At 46.8% G+C, this 24180-nt stretch overlaps 1 protein-coding gene across 5 annotated transcripts in view; it reads left to right on the top strand.

Annotated features, from left to right (window-relative positions):
• HIVEP1 (HIVEP zinc finger 1) overlaps window positions 1-24180 on the top strand; it is a 278338-nt gene that overhangs the window by 169528 nt on the left and 84630 nt on the right. For all 5 annotated transcript variants that reach the window (XM_075585698.1, XM_075585700.1, XM_075585699.1 and 2 more), the window contains one exon: window positions 15644-15697. In XM_075585698.1, coding sequence (XP_075441813.1) covers window positions 15644-15697 — 54 coding nt within the window. The remainder of the gene's footprint in view (window positions 1-15643; window positions 15698-24180) is intronic.

Raw genomic sequence — 24180 nt, 5'->3', positions numbered from 1 at the left:
TGTCTGAAAAACACAGTAGAATCAAGAATCAGAATGGTTATTTAAGCTCATACAGGCAAAAAGGTAAAGAAAAGAGGAAAAGAGCGACATGTCAAATCTGTGTGATCTGAACAGCTGAAATGGAAAAGCATGTGTTCAATTGCTTTTTTTTTTACATCGCTTGCTTTGTCTTATAACTTTATAGAAAGTCTTGACACAAAGCTCTTGAGCACATGTATTTGGAATGGAAGAATGTAACTGCATTCTTGTTAGGTGCAGATACGAGGAGAAGGCACTTGTTCATTAGCGTGCTCAAATTGTCTTCTAGTATTGGGGCCCACCGGCAAATATTAGCTTCAATCAGAAGAGATGGAGAAAAAAAAAAAATGACTCTCTTTGCTTATCATGGTTTTTTAGACTGAGACCAAGCCAGTTATCAAAAAAAGGTTGGTGTCAATAACAAAGTTGAAAAACGTAATGAAAGACAAATCTTTGAAACTTTTTTTTTTGTGTATCTTCACACTCGCTCTGAATGTGTACAGCTTAACTATTTGACCCGAGCAGACGACCTAAAAATTAACTTAAAGGCGCAATCCAAGCTGGGTTATTTTTGGGGTTTTTTTTTCTTCTTCATTTTTTTATCACAGGTTTGAAGTTGAAGCATGAGGGCTGCTTCCGGAGCTGATCCCCATTCATTTCAGCTTCTGCAGATACTTGCCTCCGAAGGAGGTGCCGATATCTCTCGCACCTTTCTGCAGTTTAAAGCCCTCGGTCACGTGGGCCAATAGGAAGCCGCGGCGAGTGACGTCACAGCTTCTTATTGGCTCGCAGGGCCCGGAGCTTTGAAAAGCGGCCATAATGGGAATCCTGGAGTGACTACCGGCACTTAACTTACGGAGTTGAGTACCTCCGGGAGCAGAGTGTCCTCAGAGCTGAAATTAATGGAGTTCAGCTCAGGAGACACCTTGCTTAATCCTGTATAAAAACTTAAAATAAATGAAGGGAAAAAAAAACCAGCTTGGGTTGCCTCTTTAATTGAGAGGGGATTCACTTACTGTAGCTCTGATAAGAGGAATTGCAGCTCGATCCTGTCTCTTACCTTCCAGGAGATGTCACTGTTAGACATCATTCATGAAACAAACCACTCTAAACACTGCTGCGGTATTACCATTAGAACAGGGGTTTTCAACCTTTTAAGGATTGTGGATCTCATTAATAAGGAATATATAGTGACTCGGTGGAACATATTAAAACAAAATGTGTAGTTCACTTAGGGTAACCGAGCTGAGGTTCCATATGTATGTAAGATACTATAGCTGTGGCAGAGCTCGTCATTTTTAGGTAAAATTCTAGCTTTCTATTTTAACATTTCTGAATAAATGAAAGTACAACATTTAGTAAAAACACATTGTTGGGCCACGAGGAGAGAAATATAGTCAAATATCTGCCACTCGAAGTTTTTTTCCTAGGGTACACCTGTTAAACTTCCGAGGAACCCCAGATATTCACAGAAGCACTGTTATAGAACATGTATAACAACACACAGAACCCCAGAAAGCTCTTTTTGGGAACCCCTGGGCCCCCACAATATATATATATATATATATTGTGACAAACGGCTTACTCCGGGGCTCCGTCGTTTGCCCGGGACTGTTTAGAACACGGTCTTTTAGGGTAGGTTAAATGATGAGGCGTCACGTACTGTTCCTTTAAACAGGCTATGCCTGGTTTATTCAGTCCCAGGCACTGAGACTGCCACAGTGCATACAACAGAAAACAGATCAAAACAAAAGCTGCTCACCTGAGCGATAACTTAACTTAGATATCCCTGACTCAGGGTTGGAAGTGGCTTTTCCACTTCCAACATCAAAACATGGTACTTTTGCAGTCTTACACAAATGAACAGAAAGATTGAACCTGTTTGGGGAAGAGGCTTCTCCCCTCTGTAGTTCAGCAGCCTTCCAGCCTCCTGGCTCTTGTGGGGAGCCCAGAGCAAACAGGAAATCAGTCTTTCATACCTGATTCCTAATTAGCATGACAGGTGACAGAAATCAGGCAGCAGACAAACTCTGGTCTGGATCTCTCATCCCTCAGTTCCAGCGCTTGCCAAACTGTGGGATGGAGTGTATGTATTATAAGGCTGCACTCCCAGGCCAAACAGGATAGAAACTGTCTAGTATCCTGGGAGCCCTATATACGGAATTTATTACCATCCCCTGGTTTCTGTCACATATCCTCCCCCCCAGCTCAGACCTCGAGGGATGAGCGACCATGGATATTAGGGAGTGCATCCTTGACAACCCGTCAGCATTGCCATGTTTGTGCCCTGACCTGTGTTCCACAGAAAATTTAAAGGGTTGTAGGCTTAGGAACCACCTGGTCACTCTAGCATTCTTTTCCCTGTTTTGACACATCCAGGTAAGGGGTGCATGATCTGTGACCAACCGGAATTTTCTCCCCAACAGGTAGTATTTGAGCGTCTCTACAGCCCACTTTATTGCGAGACACTCTTTCTCTACTATGGAGTAATTTTTCTCCTGGGGATTTAGTTTCCTACTTAAATAAAGGATGGGGTGCTCCTCACCTTGAGACTCCTGGGAGAGTACCGCCCCCAGCCCTACCTCAGATGCGTCGGTTTGGACTACGAACTCTTTGGTGAAGTCAGGTGTGACCAACACTGGTTGGGCACAGAGAGCTTCTTTCAGGCTTCTAAAGGCCTGTTCGGTTTCGGGGGACCACTTTACCATTAGCGGTCCTCTTGCTTTTGTGAGGTCAGTTAGTGGGGTTGCCTTAGTTGCAAAATTGGGAATAAACCTTCTATAGTACCCAATTAAGCCCAAAAAGGTCCTTACTTGTTTTTTTGTAACTGGCCTTGGCCAATTTTGTATCGCCTCCACTTTGAGTGTTTGGGGTTTGAGTAAACCTCTGCCAATAGAATATCCCAGATACTTGGCCTCCTCCAGACCAATAGTGCATTTAGCGGGGTTAGCAGTTAGTCCAGCAGACCGGACTGCGTCAAGCACAGCTTGGACCTTTGGAAGGTGGGATTGCCAATCTTCACTATGGATTACCACATCATCCAGGTAGGCGGCAGCATACCGAGCATGTGGTTTTAAAATTTTATCCATCATTCTTTGGAATGTGGCGGGAGCTCCATGTAAGCCAAAAGGCAACACCTTATACTGAAAGAGGCCGTCTGGGGTTGAGAAGGCTGTCTTTTCTTTTGCCCTTTCTGTGAGGGGAACCTGCCAGTACCCTTTTGTTAGGTCTAGGGTTGTGAGATATCGGGCTTTGCCCAGTCTCTCTACAAGTTCATCTACCCTGGGCATAGGATAAGTATCAAATTTTGACACCGCGTTTAGTTTCCGGTAGTCATTACAAAACCTTGTTGTACCATCTGGCTTTGGGACTAAGACTATAGGGCTGTTCCACCCACTTTGGGATTCCTCAATTACACCTAGTTTTAGCATTTTTTTAACCTCTAAACTTATAGCCTTTCTTTTGGCCTCTGGGATTCGGTACGGTTTAAGGTTAACTCGGACCCCCGGTTCAGAGACTAAGTCATGTTCAATTACGCTAGTTCTACCTGGCCGTATAGAGAAGATTTCTTTGTTTCTTTTCACTAAATTCTGAACCTCTCGTTTCTGATGAACAGACAGGGTTTCAGCTATGCTAACCTCTGGGTCAGTTTCTTGATTCTCTGACGGACCTGGGGGTACTAGGGTTAACAAGACTTCTCTATCTTTCCAGGGCTTGAGTAGGTTTATATGGTAAATTTGCTCAGGTTTCCTCCTACCTGGCTGTCTTACCTTATAATTTACTTCTCCCACTCTTTCCAAGACCTCATATGGCCCATGCCATTTAGCAAGGAATTTACTCTCCACGGTGGGAACCAGAACTAGTACCCTATCACCTGGAGAAAAAATTCTGACCCTAGCACCCTTATTATATGTATTCCTCTGTGCTTCTTGAGCTTTCTCCATGTGTTCCCTCACTATGGGTAGGACTGCAGCAATGCGGTCCTGCATCTGGGCAACATGCTCTATTACACTGCTGTAAGGGGTAACCTCGTGTTCCCAAGTCTCTTTGGCTATATCCAGTAAGCCCCTTGGGTGTCGGCCATACAATAGTTCAAACGGGGAGAAGCCTGTGGATGATTGGGGAACTTCCCTAATGGCAAATAACAGGTACGGTAACAAACAATCCCAGTTTTTCCCATCTTTATCAACCGCCCGCCGTAACATGCTCTTTAAGGTTTTATTGAACCTTTCCACTAAACCATCTGTTTGTGGATGATAGACTGAGGTTCTGAGATGCTTGATTTTTAGGAGTTTACATAGCTCTTTCGTTACTTGGGACATAAATGGTGTTCCCTGGTCAGATAGAATCTCTTTAGGAATCCCGACCCGGGAAAACAGAACTACTAACTCTTTTGCTATGTTTTTAGCTGAGGTGCTACGTAGGGGAACTGCCTCCGGATATCGGGTGGCATAATCTAATATTACCAATATATGCTGATGTCCCCTAGCAGACTTTATTAGGGGTCCTACTAGATCCATAGCAATCCGGTCAAATGGTACCTCTATTATGGGAAGGGGTACCAATGGGCTGCGGTACGCCTTGAACGGGGCGGTGATCTGACATTCTGGGCATGAGGAACAATAATTCGTAATTTCTGCCAGAACCCCAGGCCAATAGAAGCTTCGGAGAACCTTTTCTTTTGTCTTTTCCACCCCTAGGTGTCCCCCCAATGGATGACTATGTGCGAGGTGTAATACTACGTTACGGAATGTCCGTGGTACCAACAATTGTTTAGTTGTAACTGATTTCCTTTTATCAACCCGATATACTAGGTCGTTCTCTACCTCGAAGTAGGGGTAAGCAAGTGACCTATCTGGTTGGCCAGGAGTACTATTCTGGTCCCGTATATTTCCCCTTGCTACCGCTAATGTGGGGTCCTCCCACTGGGCCTTCTTAAAACTCCCAGGACTGACCTCTAGGTCAGCGAGGGTCTTATCCGGTTCTGGGGTGGTAAGTGTCTGCTCAACATCTTGATTTGGGGTATTCCCTACCAAAGTAGTGATGGGGAAGGGAATTTTACAGCACTCCTCCTTTTCCCCCTTCTTATTTGGGCCCTCGTCAACCTCCATTTCTGAAAAAGGGAAAGGATTTGTTTCTTCTAATACTTCGTTATGGTCCGCTATTGAACTCTGGGCGCTATTCTGAGCGGGGGACCACATTTTTAGAAAATGGGGAAAGTCGGTCCCTATTAACACATCATGTGCCAGTTTGGGTACAATACCCACCTTGAAATCTAAAGAACCAAACTCTGTTTCAAAAAAAACATCAACAGTGGAATATTCATGATTATCCCCATGTATACAACAAATTGCCACTCTTTGTGAACTGTTTCCCTGTTTCTTCTTAATGGGCAAGAGGTATTCGGACACTAGTGTGACCATGCTCCCAGAGTCAAGAAGTGCCCGAACCCTCTTACCATTAACCTTTACAAATGCCCACAGATGGTTATTCAAGGGGTCCTCTGGGCTAGGGCCCATACATTGGGACAACAGCGAATAAGGTTCCACGCTGTTGCATTGCATGGGCTCATAATTTAGTGGGCAGATTTTTGCTGTGTGGCCCCTCTCATGACAATTTACACATTTAGGTACATAGTCTGTGTCCCACTTAGAGCCTTTTCCCGGCTCCCCATGTTGGCTATTGCCCTTAGTGTGCGAACCACTGTTACTGGTGCTGCGTGAAGGTGGTCGCCGCTCTTCAGCGCCCCTTAACCCCGGTACCCTTTTACCGTCTCTGGAAGAGTCCTGGAACCTCGGGTAGTGGGGTTGCTCCACGACTGTGGGTTGCGGGTGCTCTTCTGCTGCATTGTACCTTTCTACGAGGGCCACAAGCTCATCCGCATTGTGGGGGTCACTCCGACTGACCCAACGGCGTAAGGCAGAGGGAAGTTTCCTCAAGAACTGGTCCATGACCAACCGTTCCACGATGTGGCTGGCTGAGTTGATCTCGGGTTGTAGCCACTTCCGGGCGAGGTGGATGAGGTCATACATCTGGCTTCGGGTGGCTTTATCCATCGTGAAGGACCATGCGTGAAACCTTTGGGCGCGAACAGCCGTGGTTACGCCGAGGCGGGCGAGGATCTCGAACTTCAATTTTGCATAGACGTTAGCTTCGGCTGGCTCTAGATCAAAGTAAGCCTTCTGGGGTTCGCCGCTTAGGAAGGGTGCGATTAGACCAGCCCACTCAGCTTCTGGCCATCCCTCTCTCTGTGCCGTGCGTTCAAACGTGAGAAGATAGGCTTCCACATCATCCGAGGGTCCCATCTTCTGAAGGTAGTGGCTTGCCCTGGTCATTTTCGGAACTGGGGCTGCCGCTGCCAGTGGAAGGTTACTGATAGTCCCCCTCAGGATCTCGAGTTCCTGCTGTAAGCCCTGAGCGAACCGCTGTTGCTCCTCTCTCAGCAAGCGGTTTGTCTCTTGCTGGTTTGCATTCGCGTTTTGCAGGGCTTCATTCGTCTGTTGCTGGTTTGCATTCGCCTGTTGCTGGTTGGCATTCGCCTGTTGCTGGTTGGCATTAATCTCTTGCTGGGCTATTAGCAGCTGTTGATGGGCTGCATTCGTCTGCTGCTGGTTTGCAGTAGTTTCTTGCTGGGCTATTAACAGCTGTTGCTGGGTTTCATTCGCGTCTTTCTGGGCAGCGACATTGCGTACCAGCGCACCCACCACGTCTTCCATCTTGTTTGCAGAGGATGAAAAAAACTTTTTTTTTTTTTTTTTCAAAGTTCTTCAACCCGCAGACCCCCTAGTGCTCTGCCCGCATTCTCCACCATATGTGACAAACGGCTTACTCCGGGGCTCCGTCGTTTGTCCGGGACTGTTTAGAACACGGTCTTTTAGGGTAGGTTAAATGATGAGGCGTCACGTACTGTTCCTTTAAACAGGCTATGCCTGGTTTATTCAGTCCCAGGCACTGAGACTGCCACAGTGCATACAACAGAAAACAGATCAAAACAAAAGCTGCTCACCTGAGCGATAACTTAACTTAGATATCCCTGACTCAGGGTTGGAAGTGGCTTTTCCACTTCCAACATCAAAACATGGTACTTTTGCAGTCTTACACAAATGAACAGAAAGATTGAACCTGTTTGGGGAAGAGGCTTCTCCCCTCTGTAGTTCAGCAGCCTTCCAGCCTCCTGGCTCTTGTGGGGAGCCCAGAGCAAACAGGAAATCAGTCTTTCATACCTGATTCCTAATTAGCATGACAGGTGACAGAAATCAGGCAGCAGACAAACTCTGGTCTGGATCTCTCATCCCTCAGTTCCAGCGCTTGCCAAACTGTGGGATGGAGTGTATGTATTATAAGGCTGCACTCCCAGGCCAAACAGGATAGAAACTGTCTAGTATCCTGGGAGCCCTATATACGGAATTTATTACCATCCCCTGGTTTCTGTCACAATATATATATGTGTGTGTAAAAAAGGAGAGCTATTGAGCGTGGCAAATGTATACAAGTGACAGAAAAGCCCAATGCTACATCCAATATGACAAAAATATACAGTATTTTACTGTGTATTTTTGTCATATTGGATGTAGCATTGGGCTTCTCTGTCGCATGTATGTATATATGTATATCTTTATTTGTTTAGCGCCATCCATGTGCATATCGCTTCACAGCAGTAATACACATGACAAAGTAATAGGAGACATAATGGGAATAAGCGCCACAGGCATAAAAGTAACATTAGGTAAAGAACACTGGCTGGGATTAATTTAGCTTTGACGAGGGGTACAGGAGCTCAGTCCTGCGTTATCTGCCATTGACTTGTATGGGAGATAACGCAGGATCGAGTTCCAATACCCCTTATTGGACCTCAGTGAATCTTTACCGTTGTATTTCAGCGCCATATCGGCATATTTTTATTTTAAAGGATATGCTGCACTGAAAAATGGTAATAACGGCCTTGATGCTTTTCCAGTCCCCAAAGATCCTATTATTTTGACATTATTTATAGCTCCAACACAGACATTTGGCATATTGGCCATGTTATTACCCACTGGCGCTAGATAGTCTATCCCACAAAAAGAACCTCTAGTGTTTGGTAAAGTGGGTATTATAGTAGGTGTGAGCAGTGAGTATCATTAGCTGTCATTTTAAGTGGTCTTCACAATCCATTAAAGAGGTTTTCACAGTGAGAATTTTGATCGGTATTATTTAATACTCAATCGTGTTCTTTTTCAAGAATTGCAAACAAAGCCAATTCCTTTAATAAGGCTTCAAGTGTGTGCTCATTTGCATGTAATTTCCCAGAATCCCAAGCTGCAGTGGAAGCATTGTATGCAAAGCGATAATGGTGGAAAGCAGGGTTGCAGACCTGTCTGGGACATGTGAATGTGCTAATAAGTGATATTTGTATTTACTGTACGGTGGAGCTTTTTTGTCACTTTTTTTACCCACCATAACATAAGAAATATAAAAACTAATATACCAGCATCAGGCACCTAAGGACATTTTAGTGTTACCGTGTTCTTAGAGTTAAAAGTTTTGTTCTGTTCAGCAGAGATGCCAGATGGGTTTTCTTGGAGGTGTGATCCTTTTTGCAGCTTAATATTTTTGGATGTGTGTGTGATGTGACTCAATCCTGAAATGCATCCAGCAAATCTCTTAAGTCATCTTTTCTCTGATAACTTTACATGAGAAATTTCACTACTGAGGTAGGCATGAGAAAAACCAAGCAAGACAGCAAATTATGCCATGGAACAGATTTGACTGCAAAGTTGCAGGTCAGGATTTTTTAGGGGTTTTAGATTTTCTATTGTGTTTAAGTTTTTGACTCTTGCCGAACCTTTCTGTGTACTGTAGTTTTAGAAGTACCATTTTTTCTCTGCTCTGTGAGCATGTTACTCCTCTTAAAATCTGTAAATTAGCGCAGTGTTTTTTAACTTTTTTTTTAGTTAAGGACCCCTATAACTATATTGTGAAATTCTATGGAACCCCAACCCTCTCTAATAGCACCTGAGATCAGATGTAACATAAGGAACCCCAACCCTCTCTAATAGCGAGCGTGTCTGAGATCGCATTGCATTGTAAGAACAATGCGTTGTTGCATTGTAAGAACCCCAACCCTCTCTAATAGCGTCTAAATCAGATGCATTGTAAGGAACCAGAACCCTCTCTAACAGCGCATCTGAGATCAGATGCATTTTAAGGAACCCCAACCCTCTCTAATAGCGCGTCTGAGATCAGATGCATTGTAAGGAACCCCAACCCTCTCTAATAGCGCGTTTGAGATCAGATGCATTTTAAAATCTGTACTTGATCGAATTTTCAAAATGACCGGAAAATTGCAGAAAACCCTTTAGGGATGCCCGCGGTATCCAAACACTGAGAGAAATCACTGAGAGAAAGCAAGCTGATTTTTGCTTATGTGAAGTATCATGTTTGCACAGCCGAACAGAATGTAGGTCATTTTTGAAGTGAAACTTCTTTAGCGGCACCTACCACATCAGCAAAATACCGTGGCAGTGAATCCGAAGTCAGTGGTGACGGACGTGACGTCACTGCTGGCAGATGAGACTGTCAGTGTTGCCAGCTGCCGGCAGGAGTCACCAGAGAGGAGTAAGGCAGCGACACACACACAGACACTCTTTTCTGTGCCCCGGCTCCCCATTGATCTCCTCGGCCGCGTGGATTGGTGGAGAGCGGGGGGGCGCCTCCTCCCCCCACACACAACCACACTTGGCAAATACTAAGCGCACCCTCCTCCCAGGCCAGCCACTCTTGGAGAGCCTGCACCCCCGACAACCACACTTGTGAGACACTGAGCGCACCCACCCACAGCCACACTTAGGCCACAGACACACACACACACGCAGAAACATACAGACACACAGAAACATACAAAGACACACTCACAGACACGCGGAGTCTCACACACACACACACACACACACACACACACACACACACACACACACACACACACACACACACACACACACACACACACACACACACACACACACACACACACACACACACACGGAGTCTCACACACATACACACGGAGTCTCACACACACAAACACGGACTCTCACACACACACATGGAGTCTCACACACACATGGAGTCTCACACACACACATAGAGACACACACACACACACACACACACACACACACACGGAGTCTCTCACACACACACACACGGAGTCTCTCACACAGACACACACACTCACACACACACACACGGAGTCTCTCACACAGACACACGGAGTCTCTCACACAGACACACACACTCACACACACACACGGAGTCTCACACACACACACACACTCACACACACACACGGAGTCTCACACACACACACGGAGTCTCACACACACACACACACACACAGAGTCTCACACACACGGAGTCTCACACACACACACGGAGTCTCTCTCACACACACACACACACGGAGTCTCACACACACCTGGTGTCACACACACACAGTCACACACACACACACACACACACACACACACACACACACACACACACACACACACACACACACACGGAGTCTCACACACACACACAAAGTCTCACACACACACACACGGAGTCTCACACACACACACACACACACGGAGTCTCACACACACACACACACACGGAGTCTCACACACACACACACACACACACACACGGAGTCTCACACACACACCCGGTGTCACACACACACACACACACACACACACACACACGGAGTCTCACACACACACACGGAGTCTCACACACACACACACGGAGTCTCACACACACACACACGGAGTCTCACACACACACACACACACACACACACACACACACACACACACACACACACACGGAGTCTCACACACACACACGGAGTCTCTCACACACACACACACACGGAGTCTCACACACACACCCGGTGTCACACACACACACACACACACACACAGAGACACACAGAGACACACACACACACTCACACACACACACGGAGTCTCACACACACACACAGAGTCTCACACACACACACACGGAGTCTCACACACACGGAGTCTCACACACACACACACACACACACACACACACACACACACACACACACACACACACACACACACACACACACACACACACACACACACAGAGTCTCTCACACACACGGAATTCAGTTAGTATAAATATAGCACCACAAATAGCTAAAACAAGGGGTGTGTGCCAAGCACCCGCGTTCTAAGTCAAATTTCAATGTGTTTTGTCACTGAAATTGTGTTTTGATTTTTAATTAAAAACATCATCATCACAATTGCAATTTCTATGACAAAAGACAAAGACATTTCACTTAAAATGTACGTGCTCAGCACACACGCTTTTTTGTTTCGGGTACCCGGTCTTGGTTACCCGGTCATTATTCGGACCGGTACATCACTAGTATTCACCTCTGTTCTAAAGATATATCGGTGCATGATACTTTGCTGTGAAAAAGAAAATGTTGACACTGTTGCTGAGCCTGCCCTTCTCTGAGTGAATGTGTGTACAGTATGTCTGAATATGTATTGTTCTATAGTTTAGTATTTAAGGATGTATTTATGTACAGTACTATGTGTGTGTGTGTGTGTGTGTGTGTGTGTGTGTATGTATATATATATCTCCCCCCCCTCCCTCCTCTCTCCCCCACTTCCCTCCCCTCTCTCCCCCACTTCCCTCCCCTCTCTCCCCCCTTCCCTCCCCTCTCTCCCCCCTTACCTCACCTCTCTCCCCCCTTCCCTCCCCTCTCTCCCCCATCCCCCCTCACTCAGTTTGCCCCCCCCCACCACCACTTTGTTTGCCCCCCCACCACCACTTTGTTTGCCCCCACCACCACCACTTTGTTTGCCCCCACCACCACCACTTTGTTTGCCCCCCCCCACCACCACTTTGTTTGCCCCCCCACCACTTCATTTGCCCCCCCACCACTTCGTTTGCCCCCCCCACCACCACTTCGTTTGCCCCCCTCACCACCACTTCGTTTGCCCCCCCCCCCACCACCACTTCGTTTTACCCCCCCCACCACTACTTCGTTTTACCACCACACCACCACTCCGTTTTACCCCCCCCGTTCACATCTCTCCGTTTTCCGTTTCTTGGCCCCCCCGTTTCATGGCCCCCCCGTTTCGTGCCCCTCCCTCCGTTTCATGCCCCCCCTCGGTTTCATGTACCCCCCTTCCGTTTCGTGTCGTACCCCCCCCCCTCCGTTTCGTGTCGTGTCCCCCCCTCCGTTTCGTGCCCCCCCCCCTCCCTGTCAGAGGACAGCAACCAATGCAAGCTCCCAATGCTTGTATTGCATTGGTTTGCCTTGCTGTCCTCTGATTGGGTAAATTTGGTAATGTGATCTGAAATCAGAGCTACAGAGTCAAAATTTTGAAACTCCTGAATCTGAGCGCCGAGGACAGCTCACGGGCACACGCAGGGGGGGGGGGGGGCGATCACGCAGGCCACACACATTGTTGCAATGTGTCTCATCGCGGCCAGCGTGAGCGCCCGCCCCAGCTCAGCGCCACCCTGGACGCAGCCTAAGGGATACAGCGGACGCTGCGCTTCCTGCGAAGAGGCTTGGGATCAGGTCTACTCCTCCGAGAGAGCAGGACTATATTCAGGGTGGATTGTCCTGACAGAGGGTCAGCAATTGGGTATTAACCCGTTAATAACCGAGTCTACTAAACCACCTTTTTGTTGGACCCACAACCGTCCCATAAGTCTTGGAGCAGACACCAATAATTTCTTAGCAGTATAAAAGTTGTAAAAGCGAAAACAGTGACAGCACAGGTCCATGGGCTGGTTAATCCGGTAGAAGTACAGCGGAGCCTCTCCATTGAAGAAACCCCAAGGTAAGTCACAGTCCGGTGCCAATATGCCTCACCTCCGCCCGAATATTATAGTAAATGAAGAGAATAACTCATAGACTTGGTTTACTCACGAAACCCTTGCTGCGGTCCCGCTTAGAAAGCTTCGGTCGCCATCACTGCTGCTCGTGGTGTCAGCGTGCTCCTTCCGGATATGACGTAGAATGAAGAAGAAATGGTAACCGTGGTCACAGCACTCCACACAACCAACGCATTGGAAAAAAGTAAAAAACTTTATTTAATTTAAACAGTGAGCATCAGTATCAACACTCTGACGCGTTTCGTCTATCTAAAGTCTATCTATAGACGAAACGCGTCAGAGTGTTGATACTGATGCTCACTGTTTAGATTAAATAAAGTTTTTTACTTTTTTCCAATGCGTTGGTTGTGTGGAGTGCTGTGACCATGGTTACCATGTCCTCTTCTGACAGAGGGTCACGCTGGTGGAACCGGACATTGCCCGGGAGGTCGTCGGATCCTTTGCGAAGAGATTTGAACGCTCAGGTGCCGCCGCACTGGGCAGGTATCGTTACACGTGCACCAACTGAGTACTCACACATAGTGGCAGCGCTGACCATGGGACACGGGTTGTACTGAGGACACGTGTGGGGGTACACAGTGGTGGGGGAGGAGGTACACACTCTCGGGTGAGAATGACTGACGTTGGGGAACTCATATAGTAATACGATATAGGTGTTCAGTAAAGACCGTTCTGTTTTCTGCAAGTGTGTGCTTAGTGTATTATGTCCTGGGAGGGGCTCCTCCCACTCTGTTAGGATCCCTCCCAGGTGGAGGCGCTGCGCCAAGAGGTATAATTCTATCACCCCAGGCTCTCCGTGACAGAGGCTCAGGCCCTGCGAGCCGACAGGTTTATTTATACAGCATCAGTAGTTCTGTGTTCAGGGGGAAACAGTGCTACATATATATAAAACATGGTAGCTCACACTCCACTATGGGTCATAGTTGTGCAAGCTCAAAAATATATGCATTTTCTTATTAAACTGAGCAGGAAACCTGCTCATTAGTTTACAATATGAAAAGAACAGCAACCTTTGTCCTGTGTCCCTTAACGCATTAATATAAGAAAAATAGAGTACACAAATATGTATCATTACTTGTTGATCCATTTAATCAATATTTTTCTGGCATCCAAATATTAGGCACAGAACCACAGTGACTGTTATTCCAAAAATGAAATACATGTTTTAATGTGTGAAATATCTTCCATTTCGTGGTATTTGTACCGATTTTTAAAAAATCAAATGACAGTAACTACTGTATTGTCCAGTGTTAACACAGACAATTCCTACTGCTTGATTATTATTTTTTAAAGAACCCTTTGATGCATATTCTTTGTTTAATTGCTCAAAATACATACTGAAGTGTTTTTTTTTCCCTCTGAGGCGAAGTTGCAACCACCTCATCTTCTCGCAACTTATTTTCATCCTTGGTGTAAATTCTTCAGAACGATTTAAATAGAAATAGCCGTGTTAGTCCAGTTGTACTAGTGCAGAGTAAATGAATAGTTCAGTATTAGGTGATAACAATTGATATTATAAGACAAGCTTTCGAGAGTTCTCTTCCTCAGGTTAGCAATACAGATTTACAGAGATTCCAGGGGTTTAACACAGATGTAAAAACCAAGATTACTATTTATGGCAAATGAGGTACAGGAAGATATAAAAGCTGTAAAATACAGGTCGGCCTACATTCACTGATTTGTCGGTGAGTGCCACTGTTTTGGATTCCATCTCACTAATTCCTATCAGCAGCAGTTTAAAGTTTCACTGCGAAAAATCACTACTTTCCCCATTAAAAAAATACAACTTTTGCCCTCGTTTCCCCACGTCGCTGATTTTCTCGTCCACGACGGTTGGTGTCTCGGAAAATGAATATTTAGAATGTATTTAATTGCAACTCTTTTTTTTTTAAATGGGCATCATACCTGGATCATGTAACCCCCCCTCCACGCCCCCACCCCCTCCACGCCCCCAGAGCAGTTCTATGCCGGCCGTACGGTACCAACAGAAGCCCGCTGCATCAAATATCCAGCTCCAAATAATAGGTGTTTGACCACAACATCCAATGCATGATGTGAATATTGTGTATCCTAGTGGCATTTCTCATTTTCATTTGTTTTCATGATGTTGCTGGAGATCAAATTGTTAAACAGAAAAAGGGGTGTCTGCTTTCTATCCGCAGTTTACCTGCTCAGTAAAAAAGTACAGTACTGTATATATAATCAAATTGCCGTTTTAATGTTTGAAATGTCTCTGCATGTATTATGGCTGATATATAGCATGTTGTTTCTGTAAGAAAAATGTATTTCTTCCCTGCTCCCCCCCCCCTCCCCCTCGTGTCTTGTTTATCGTTATACATTTCTTGCATATCTTAGTTTCCTTCAATGTTTGTCACAAACATTAGGGCCATTTCACGAAGTATGTTGTCTGTCATTATCCACCTAAGAAGAGGCTGTAAGATGTCCTCCGGCACGAAAAGGTGCCATGGGGCAGAAGATTGCTCTTGGCCGTGACTAAATGTCGCGTTCCGTTACATATGGCCCTTTCTGCTGGGATTCACCCAGCGTCGATGCAGGTTATCGGAATTAAATGCTGAATCTGAGTGGGATATCGTGCATTGTGACTTAGGGACGCTCCCCCTGTGTGCACTGTGCAAGCTTTACTGTGTTCATAGATTGTACCATTTGTTGCATTGTGGCATCACATATTTCTTTTTCATTTCAGACAAAATAGAAGAAGCACAAAAAGAGCTGAACAGTCCCGACGAACCCCAAAAAGGTAATATTTCCATCTTCAACACAGTCTTCATTTTCTGTGTACTTCGTTAGTGCATTGCAGGCCTTTCTGGCATAGAAGGGGTTAAAACACGGGAAGCCCAAGGCATTTTAGTAGGTTTTATTCAGTGCCTCTCTGGCGAGGTGTTTGGTCTGAGGAAGGGACTGCTTGTCCTGAAACGTTACCATTGTTAGCTCTGATGCATTAATACATTTGAAATCATTTGATTCCACTACAATTTGTGTGCCTCTTCCTTTCTCCTATCTTGCATTGGCAAACTAAGCACCTTAGTTCAATGATGAGCTGAAAACATTCATTTTAATCAAACCAACAAAGGTACCCCATGCTGGGTTTCTCAGTTTGTAAGCATGAAATCCATAAATCAGTACGTAAAGTATAATACCATGCTGTCTGTTCAGGCAGAAATTGATTGGCTGCATTTTTAAAGATGATGAAGATGCTCATAGAAGAAAACACATAATCTGGCTTTTATTTGGGTCATATAAGGTCTTGAAGGTTGTATTACAGGATTTAACCAAACCTGTCTGTTCCTTGTTACCTTATTTGCTTCTCTTCTGTTGACATTTATTAAAACCACTGATGAAAGATTAATTGCGCAAAATGTTTTCTCTGAGCATCAATTGTCCTTATATTAATTACATAGAACAAAAAAAAGTATGGCAAACAGACAATACAAGGTTGTCAAGAAAGCAAACAAGATCTGAGTAATTTCTAACATGTAGCACACTAATTCTAACGTACTTGTAGAAACAAGTGAATCCTATAGATCAGGTCTCTAAACTTACAAGTGAGTTTCAGTGTGAACAATTTGACTTTGGCCCTGCTAATTTTCATACGAGTTGCTTAAGCACCCGAGTCAAAGAGCCACATCAAGCCCCTCCACAGGCTGCATGTGAGGAGCCAGTTGCAGCACCCAGCTATAGAGAGGGTAGACATTATTAAGCTTTGTTATGCAACAAATGGGCAGGTAAATTATTTTCTTTGCAATCTGAGCATGTTCATCCCTTCATTTTGTATACTGATGTCATCTTATTTTAATAGTAAATTGTGCGTAAACGTATAATGAAAAAGAGGTATTCATTTTTTTATATATATTTTTTTTAGCAAGAACTGAATATTTAAAATACATGGCGTCATCATTCCTGGGTATATTTGCGTATATTCTGTTACAAATGCTTCAGCCAATCCTTGAGAGTTAATGCTTTCATATTTGTTACTAAAACTGCCACATTTGCCTTTACATATGAAATGGAAGGTGCACAAATCCTGTTACAAACCCCCGGAAACACACCCATGTATTGTGTAGGAGGCAGCCACAGGGGTCATGCAAATTTCTGTGCAGCTGTTTTCTCGGTTATTTTTGTTTGTTTTTTATCAGTATGGCAAATTAACCTCTTATATTGGCAGAATGTCCAGCAATTAAAGTTGCTAATGTCAAATTGGTGTCGATATACATGTGTCTTGTCAGGTCTGCTTTTAAAATGCATGGGTGCAATCAGATGAACGGGAATATTTCTGACAAACATGGCAAATCGTATACTATATTAGTGAAAGCACTGTATGTTTGGCTGCCTGGATGTCCGGTGTCCCTAGGGGAAATCTCATTGGTCCCTTGGGTCGCCCGTCCCCGCACACCTCTCATTGGCCTGAGGCGGAGTGACGGGCCACACACACACACACACACACACACACACACACACACACACACACACACACACACACACACACACACACACACACACACACACACACACACACACACACCACAGCAGCTCTATACACACACACACACACACACAACAGCTCTATACACACACACACACACACAACACAGCAGCTCTATACACACACACACACACACACACACACACAACACAGCAGCTCTATACACACACACACACACACAACACAGCAGCTCTATACACACACACACACAACACAGCAGCTCTATACACACACACACACAACACAGCAGCTCTATTCACACACACACACACAACACAGCAGCTCTATAAACACACACACACACCCTCTGTCCGCCCCCCTCCCCCCCCCCTCACGTGCGCCGTCCTGCACTGGCTCCGAACGGGAAGCGCGGCCCTCCTACCCCAGCCGCTCCCTTACCTCCCCGGCGCTACCACCCGCTCAGGTAAGTCACTGTGCGTCCCGCCTCAGCCTCAGGCCCACTGCGCGTCCCGCCTCAGCCTCAGGCCCACACACACAGGGCGCTTCCTACCGCCGCTCAGCCAGACGCCACATCAAGCGGGTCGCCGGGGGGAGCGCGAGTCTTAGGCCCACACAGGGCGCTTGCTTCCTACCGCCGCTCAGCCGGACGCCACATCGAGCGGGCGCCGGGGGGGGGGGGGGGAAGCGCGAGTCTCAGGCCCACACAGGGCGCTTCCTGCAGCCGCCTGCACGCCTCACTCAGCAGGATGGCACATCGGGGGACCAAGCGGGCGCCGGGGGGGGTGGTGGGGGGGGGGAGCGCGAGTCACAGGGAACGGGGGGAGTCACGGGGAACGGGGGGGGTCACGGGGAACGGGGGGGCCACCAGCCGAACCAGCAGGGGGACGGACGCACGGAGGAGGGGGGAGAAATGCCCATACATAAATTATGACAATACATATGCCCACTGCTCTCCACCCCCCCCCCACTCCCCTTTCCCCCCCCCCCACTCCCCTTTCCCCCCCCACTCCCCTTTCCCCCCCCCCACTCCCCTTTCCCCCCCGCTCCCCTTTCCCCCCCCCCGCTCCCCTTTCTCCCCCCCCGCTCCCCTTTCTCCCCCTCCCGCTCCCCTTTCTCCCCCCCCCCCGCTCCCCTTTCTCCCCACCCCGCTCCCCTTTCTCCCCCCCCGCTCCCCTTTCTCCCCCCCCCGCTCCCCTTTCTCCCCCCCCCCCCCGCTCCCCTTTCTCCCCCCGCTCCCCTTTCTCCCCCCCACTCCCCTTTCTCCCCCCCCGCTCCCCTTTCTCCCCCCCCCCCCGCTCCCCTTTCTTCCCCCCCCCCCGCTCCCCTTTCTCCCCCCCCCCCGCTCCCCTTTCTCCCCCCCGCTCCCCTTTCTCCCCCCCGCTCACCTTTCTCCCCCCCCGCTCACCTTTCTCCCCCCCGCTCACCTTTCTCCCCCCCCGCTCCCCTTTCTCCCCCCCCCCCCGCTCCCCTTTCTCCCCCCCCGCTCCCCTTTCTCCCCCCCACTCCCCTTTCTCCCCCCCCGCTCCCCTTTCTCCCCCCCCGCTCCCCTTTCTCCCACCCCGCTCCCCTTTCTCCCCCCCCGCTCCCCTTTCTTCCCCCCCGCTCCCCTTTCTCCCCCCCCCCGCTCCCCTTTCTCCCCCCCGCTCCCCTTTCTCCCCCCCCTGCTCCCCTTTCTCCCCCCCCGCTCCCCTTTCTCTCCCCCCCCCCGAAACCTTTACAACAAATACTCACCTATTGTTCCACGAGTTATAAATAATACTACCTATTACGCATTTACACGCCGGGTCTCTCAGCTAGTGCACTAATAATATGATGTACCGAGTGTCCTTTTTCTATGCTGTGCTTATGATATTCAATAGAAAGGAGGGAATACTAAAGCAGGGGAGCAAACTTTTGCAGCTGCGCTCCCTTGCCTTTCCTCCGCTGGTGCTCGCACCCCCTCCCTTACCTTGATGTGGCGTCAAATGACGCCGCTGGTTCATGTAACGTGACATCACGTCACGTGATCTGCAGCGTCATTTGACGCGTGTGACGTCACATGGCCCCGCGTTGCCATGGACACGAGTGGCGCCGGGAGAGTCAACGTAAGTATAGCGTTGCAGAGGCCTCACGCGATCCCCCGACATTTAATTTAAATGCCTGGGGGAAGAGCGCGGGACCTCTGCAAACGCCCGCGCCCTCCCCTCCCCCAACAAAAATCTCCGGATCCCCCCTCAGGGGGGCGCCTCCCACTTTGCGCACCGCTGTACTAAAGTAAAGGACTGTCTAAAATCAAGCCCTATCACTTAAAGCAATATGTAAAACATGTTACAATGTATAATTCTGCATTCTTACCTAAACTGGCAATCGCTTGGTGTACCTGTTATAAATATTTCAATCCTGATTGTGTGCCTAACATAATGGCTGCTTCAGTCAGTGTAACGCAGCAGCTACAATGTATCCTTATATTACTACGATAACATTATCTATTGTTACAGTTTGCAGCTCAAACTGCTGGTAACATTGGCAACAAATGATCACAAACAGGAAAGAGCGGTAAAGATCACGCACTGCTGGGGAGGTGGGCTAAACCTGCTATAGAAATCAAAGGATGCTTTAAAACTAATTACAAATGGCATAGAGTTGAATAATATTTTTTTAATACTGCAGAACTGATTTATTAACACACAAACCCCCCTAAGATTTCACATTTCTGCTGCTTCAATTGTATGTCCTGTCGCATTCTTGTTCTTTGTATGCAGCACTGCCAGAAGCTCCGTGCTGCCCATGCTAAGAGGCACTATGAATTCAGTTTGCAGTGTAATTGGTACTGAATGTGTTGGCACAGATGGTTGACACTGGGGGTTTTCTTAGTTCAAGTTTTTAAGTCATAGATTAAGTAGATGCAGTATTACGATCATCCAGTAATGTTTGTAGACATGGTGCAAAGTATTACATGGATCATGTCCAAGATTATACCCAGATTGTTGTTCATATTCTGATATTCAGGGAGCTGATGCACAGGTATTTTGTACCTTCCAATTTAATGCAGCAACAGTACCTGAAGTGGTGTACTCTTACAGCTCTGGGGTCCCCCAGATCAGAAGAAATGATCTGTCAGTAGTGCAGCGAAAACAAAACAAATTGTGGCTGCAAAAGTCACAATTATAAAGCTGCAACGCTGTGTCTTTATATCACCCATGAAAACGTGCTGCCATTAGGTTACTGGCCCACATGGCATAGGTATGTTAATGCAGGGGAGCTCAACTTCAGTGCTCAAGTCCACCCCTCCCCACCCCCGCAACAGGCCAAGTTCTCAGGATATTCCAGCTTCAGCACAGGTCGCTCAATCAGAGGCTGAGGCTGAGTCTCTGAGCCATCTGTGCTGAAGCAGGGACTGATTGAGCCATCTGTGCTGAAGCAGGGACTGATTGAGTCACCTGTGCTGAAGCAGGGACTGATTGATTCACCTGTGCTGAAGCAGGGACTGATTGATTCACCTGTGCTGAAGCAGGGACTGATTGAGCCACCTGTGCTGAAGGGTAAGCAGTTAAGGTTAGGGGTAAGGAATTAAGGTTAGGGGTTTAGGATAAGGGGTCTGGTTTGGGGGTTAAGGGTAAGGACTTTAGGGTAAGGAATTAAGTCTAGGAGTTTTAGGGTAAGGAGTTAATGTTAGGGATTTTAGGGTAAGGGGTCTGGTTTGGGGTTTTAGGGTAATGAGTAACGGTTAGGAGTTTCAGGGTAAGGAGTTAAGGTTATGGGATTTAGGGTAAGGGGTTATGGGTTTTAGGGTAAGGGGTTAAGGTTATGGGTTTTAGGGTAAGGGGTTAAGGTTATGGGATTTAGGGTAAGGAGTTAAGTAGAGGGTTTTAGGATAAGAAGTTACAGTTAGGTGTTTTAGGGTAAGGAGTTAAGGTTAGGGGTTTTAGGAGAAGAGGTCTGGATAGGGGTTTTAGGGTAAGGTTAGGGTCTTGCCTATGCCTCAAAAAGGCAGATGGCGAGACATCATAGCGGCTGATCGACGGTGGCTAAATGTCCTAGACTGGCAGCAACTATGTGTGGGAAAGTACGCATAAAACAGGGGGGGCATCGCTTCCAAGTTTTTTAGCTGCAGTAATTAATCTAGAAGAGGAGAACAAGCTTAAGAGTGGAGCTTGAACACGAGTTTCACACTGTCTGGGAGCACACCTGCTGCTTAAAAATGCACGTTTATTACCTCATAATTAAAAACGAAATAGTGTGTGTCACAGGAGACCAGGCAGTTTACACCTTTTTACCAGGATCATTCACTGAGAAAAGCAAGGCAATGAAATAAATTGAAGTTTATTTGCACAAATTCGCGTACACACAATGGAAAACAAAATACAGACGAAAAGACACACTTACTGAGGGTCTGGGGTCAAAAACCAGACTCTCCTAGGTGCAGGGAACTCTAAATAAGAGTTTTACACTGACCGGGACATAGCCCGGAATCTCCTGGTTCCCAAATCAGCGTGAATTTCCACACGCCACCGCTCCCTTCTCTTCTGAGAACTTGGACTTTCTTGACCGCGAGTTATCCCCAATCTCCTGGAACTCAAAACGTCCTCAAATCCCAGCTGCAACCGCTACATTCGATTTTGAGAACTGGGCAGAAAAAGCTGGACTTAGCATCTGGCAGGCAGGCAGGCATCCCTGGCTTGAAATCGAAGCCGGTTCCTCTGCTATTCGCACAAGAGCAACTTTGAAAAGCCCGTCCGCGCTCTTACTACTGGGAATCTCCCTTCTGATTGGCTCACACGTTCTTTATAGTATTCTGAGTTTCATTCATGAAACTCAGCAGCCAATCATCTGTGGGAACTTTCTCAGCAGCCAATCAGAGCCAAGCCGGTATGAAAAGATGGGTCAGCGGGAAATATGAAATTGCCAAGGGACATGCGCAAGTTTTCCACCTCCGTCCCTGGCTCTCTCAATGCCACCCGCTGGGTCAGGCTCCACTAGGTCTGGCAGAGCAAATGGCAGCCTGGACGGCTGCCATTGGTCTCCGGACCTGGGTACTTGAGCCCTTCCCTGCCATCCAAGTGCTTTTCACACCTCTGGTATCCTATGGCTACTTTGAACTCTGATGTCCAGCAGACTTACTGGCACCTATGGGTTAGCCCTGGCAGCCTGACTGGACATCGGTTTTAAAAGTCCCAAACACATTACAGTACCTTACAGTATTAATAAAATATAATTTTATACTTTCTTAAGTCACTAGGTATGGGGAATAGAATAGAAATGTGTACTTTTATTTCTATCAGCCTTTATTCCCCACACACTATCTATTGGACGTAGCCTGGACTCAGAGTCCCCTCACAAACTTATATATGGTTGGAGCACCCACAAACCCAATACAGGTTCTGGGCTACTTGGGCATTAACTGGGGTACCACCCTTAACCTAGGGATCCCCTCAACTGCAGGTTCACTTTCCATCCCTGTGCCCCATTCACCTTTCTGGGCTATGCTGAAGCAGGGGACCCTAGCGGTGAGTCGCGCTAGCGTTTTCAAGGGTGATATTACCGGGACAATGTGCCTATATGTATCTGAGAATCAGGCATGATTCCGGGGTACATTTTTAGGGGAACCTACAAATCCGGACCCCAACTACCTAGGCACATTCTGACAACAATTCCTCTACAAAAAAAAACCCCTTGAAACTCATCCCCTAGCAATCCGTGCTCGCTGGCATGCCCGGAAAAGGGAAAAACACAGCAAATATTTTTATGACATGTTCTGCATTGGAAAGTTACAATGTTACTGGGCCCAAGAGCTAACTCTCTTGAACCCTTATACACTGATCAGGCGTAACCAAAAGTGGGCTTAAACTTTATTTGCCTGGTTACCCCCTACCATCACAGTGTGTGTACAAAAACACTTACACATCTACATTTATACAACACAATACACAATTACAAGGTCACAAGGAGGGGAGAAGGGCAGCTGGGTGAGATTGATAGTCAAGGAGACAGTTTAATTACAATTGGTGCTTCTTTCACTTTCAGGGAGGTAAATGTTTATTCTAGATGTGCTGGGATAAAGAATATATATGTATATACTGTATACAGTTAGGTCCGGAAATAATTGGACACTGATACAAGTTTTGTTATTTCGGCTGCGTACCAAAATAAATTCAAGTTACTGTTAAATAATGAATATGGGCTTAAAGTGCAGTCTATCAGCTTTAATTTGAGGGTATTTACATCCAAATTGGAGGAAAGGTTTAGGAATTACATCTCTTTAATATGTAGCCCCCGCTTTTTCAAGGGACCAAAAGTAATTGGACAATTGACTCAAAAGCTGTTTCATGGACAGGTGTGGGCTATTCCTTCGTTATTTCATCATCAATTAAGCAGGTAAAAGGTATGGAGTTGATTCCAGGTGTGGCATTCGCATTTGGAAGCTGTTGCTGTGAACCCACAACATGCGGTCAAAGGAGCTCTCAATGCAAGTGAAACAAGGCATCCTTAGGCTGCAAAAAAAAAGAAAATCCATCAGAGAGATAGCAGGAACATTAGGAGTGACCAAATCAACAGTTTGATACATTCTGAGAAAAAAAGAACGCACTGGTGAGCTCTGCAACACAAAAAGGCCTGGACGTCCACGGAAGACAACAGTGGTGGATAATCGTAGGATCCTTTCCATGGTAAAGAAAAACCCCTTCACAACATCCAGCCAAGTGAAGAACACTCTCCAGGAGGTAAGCATATCATTATCCAAGTCTACCATAAAGAGAAGACTTCACGAGAGCAAAATCAGAGGGTTCACCACAAGGTGCAAA

The sequence above is a fragment of the Ascaphus truei genome, chromosome 2 (assembly GCF_040206685.1).
Source record: "Ascaphus truei isolate aAscTru1 chromosome 2, aAscTru1.hap1, whole genome shotgun sequence".
Lineage (NCBI taxonomy): Eukaryota > Metazoa > Chordata > Amphibia > Anura > Ascaphidae > Ascaphus > Ascaphus truei.
Note: the sequence above shows the minus strand (reverse complement) of the source record. Positions and strands in the feature narration are given on the sequence as shown.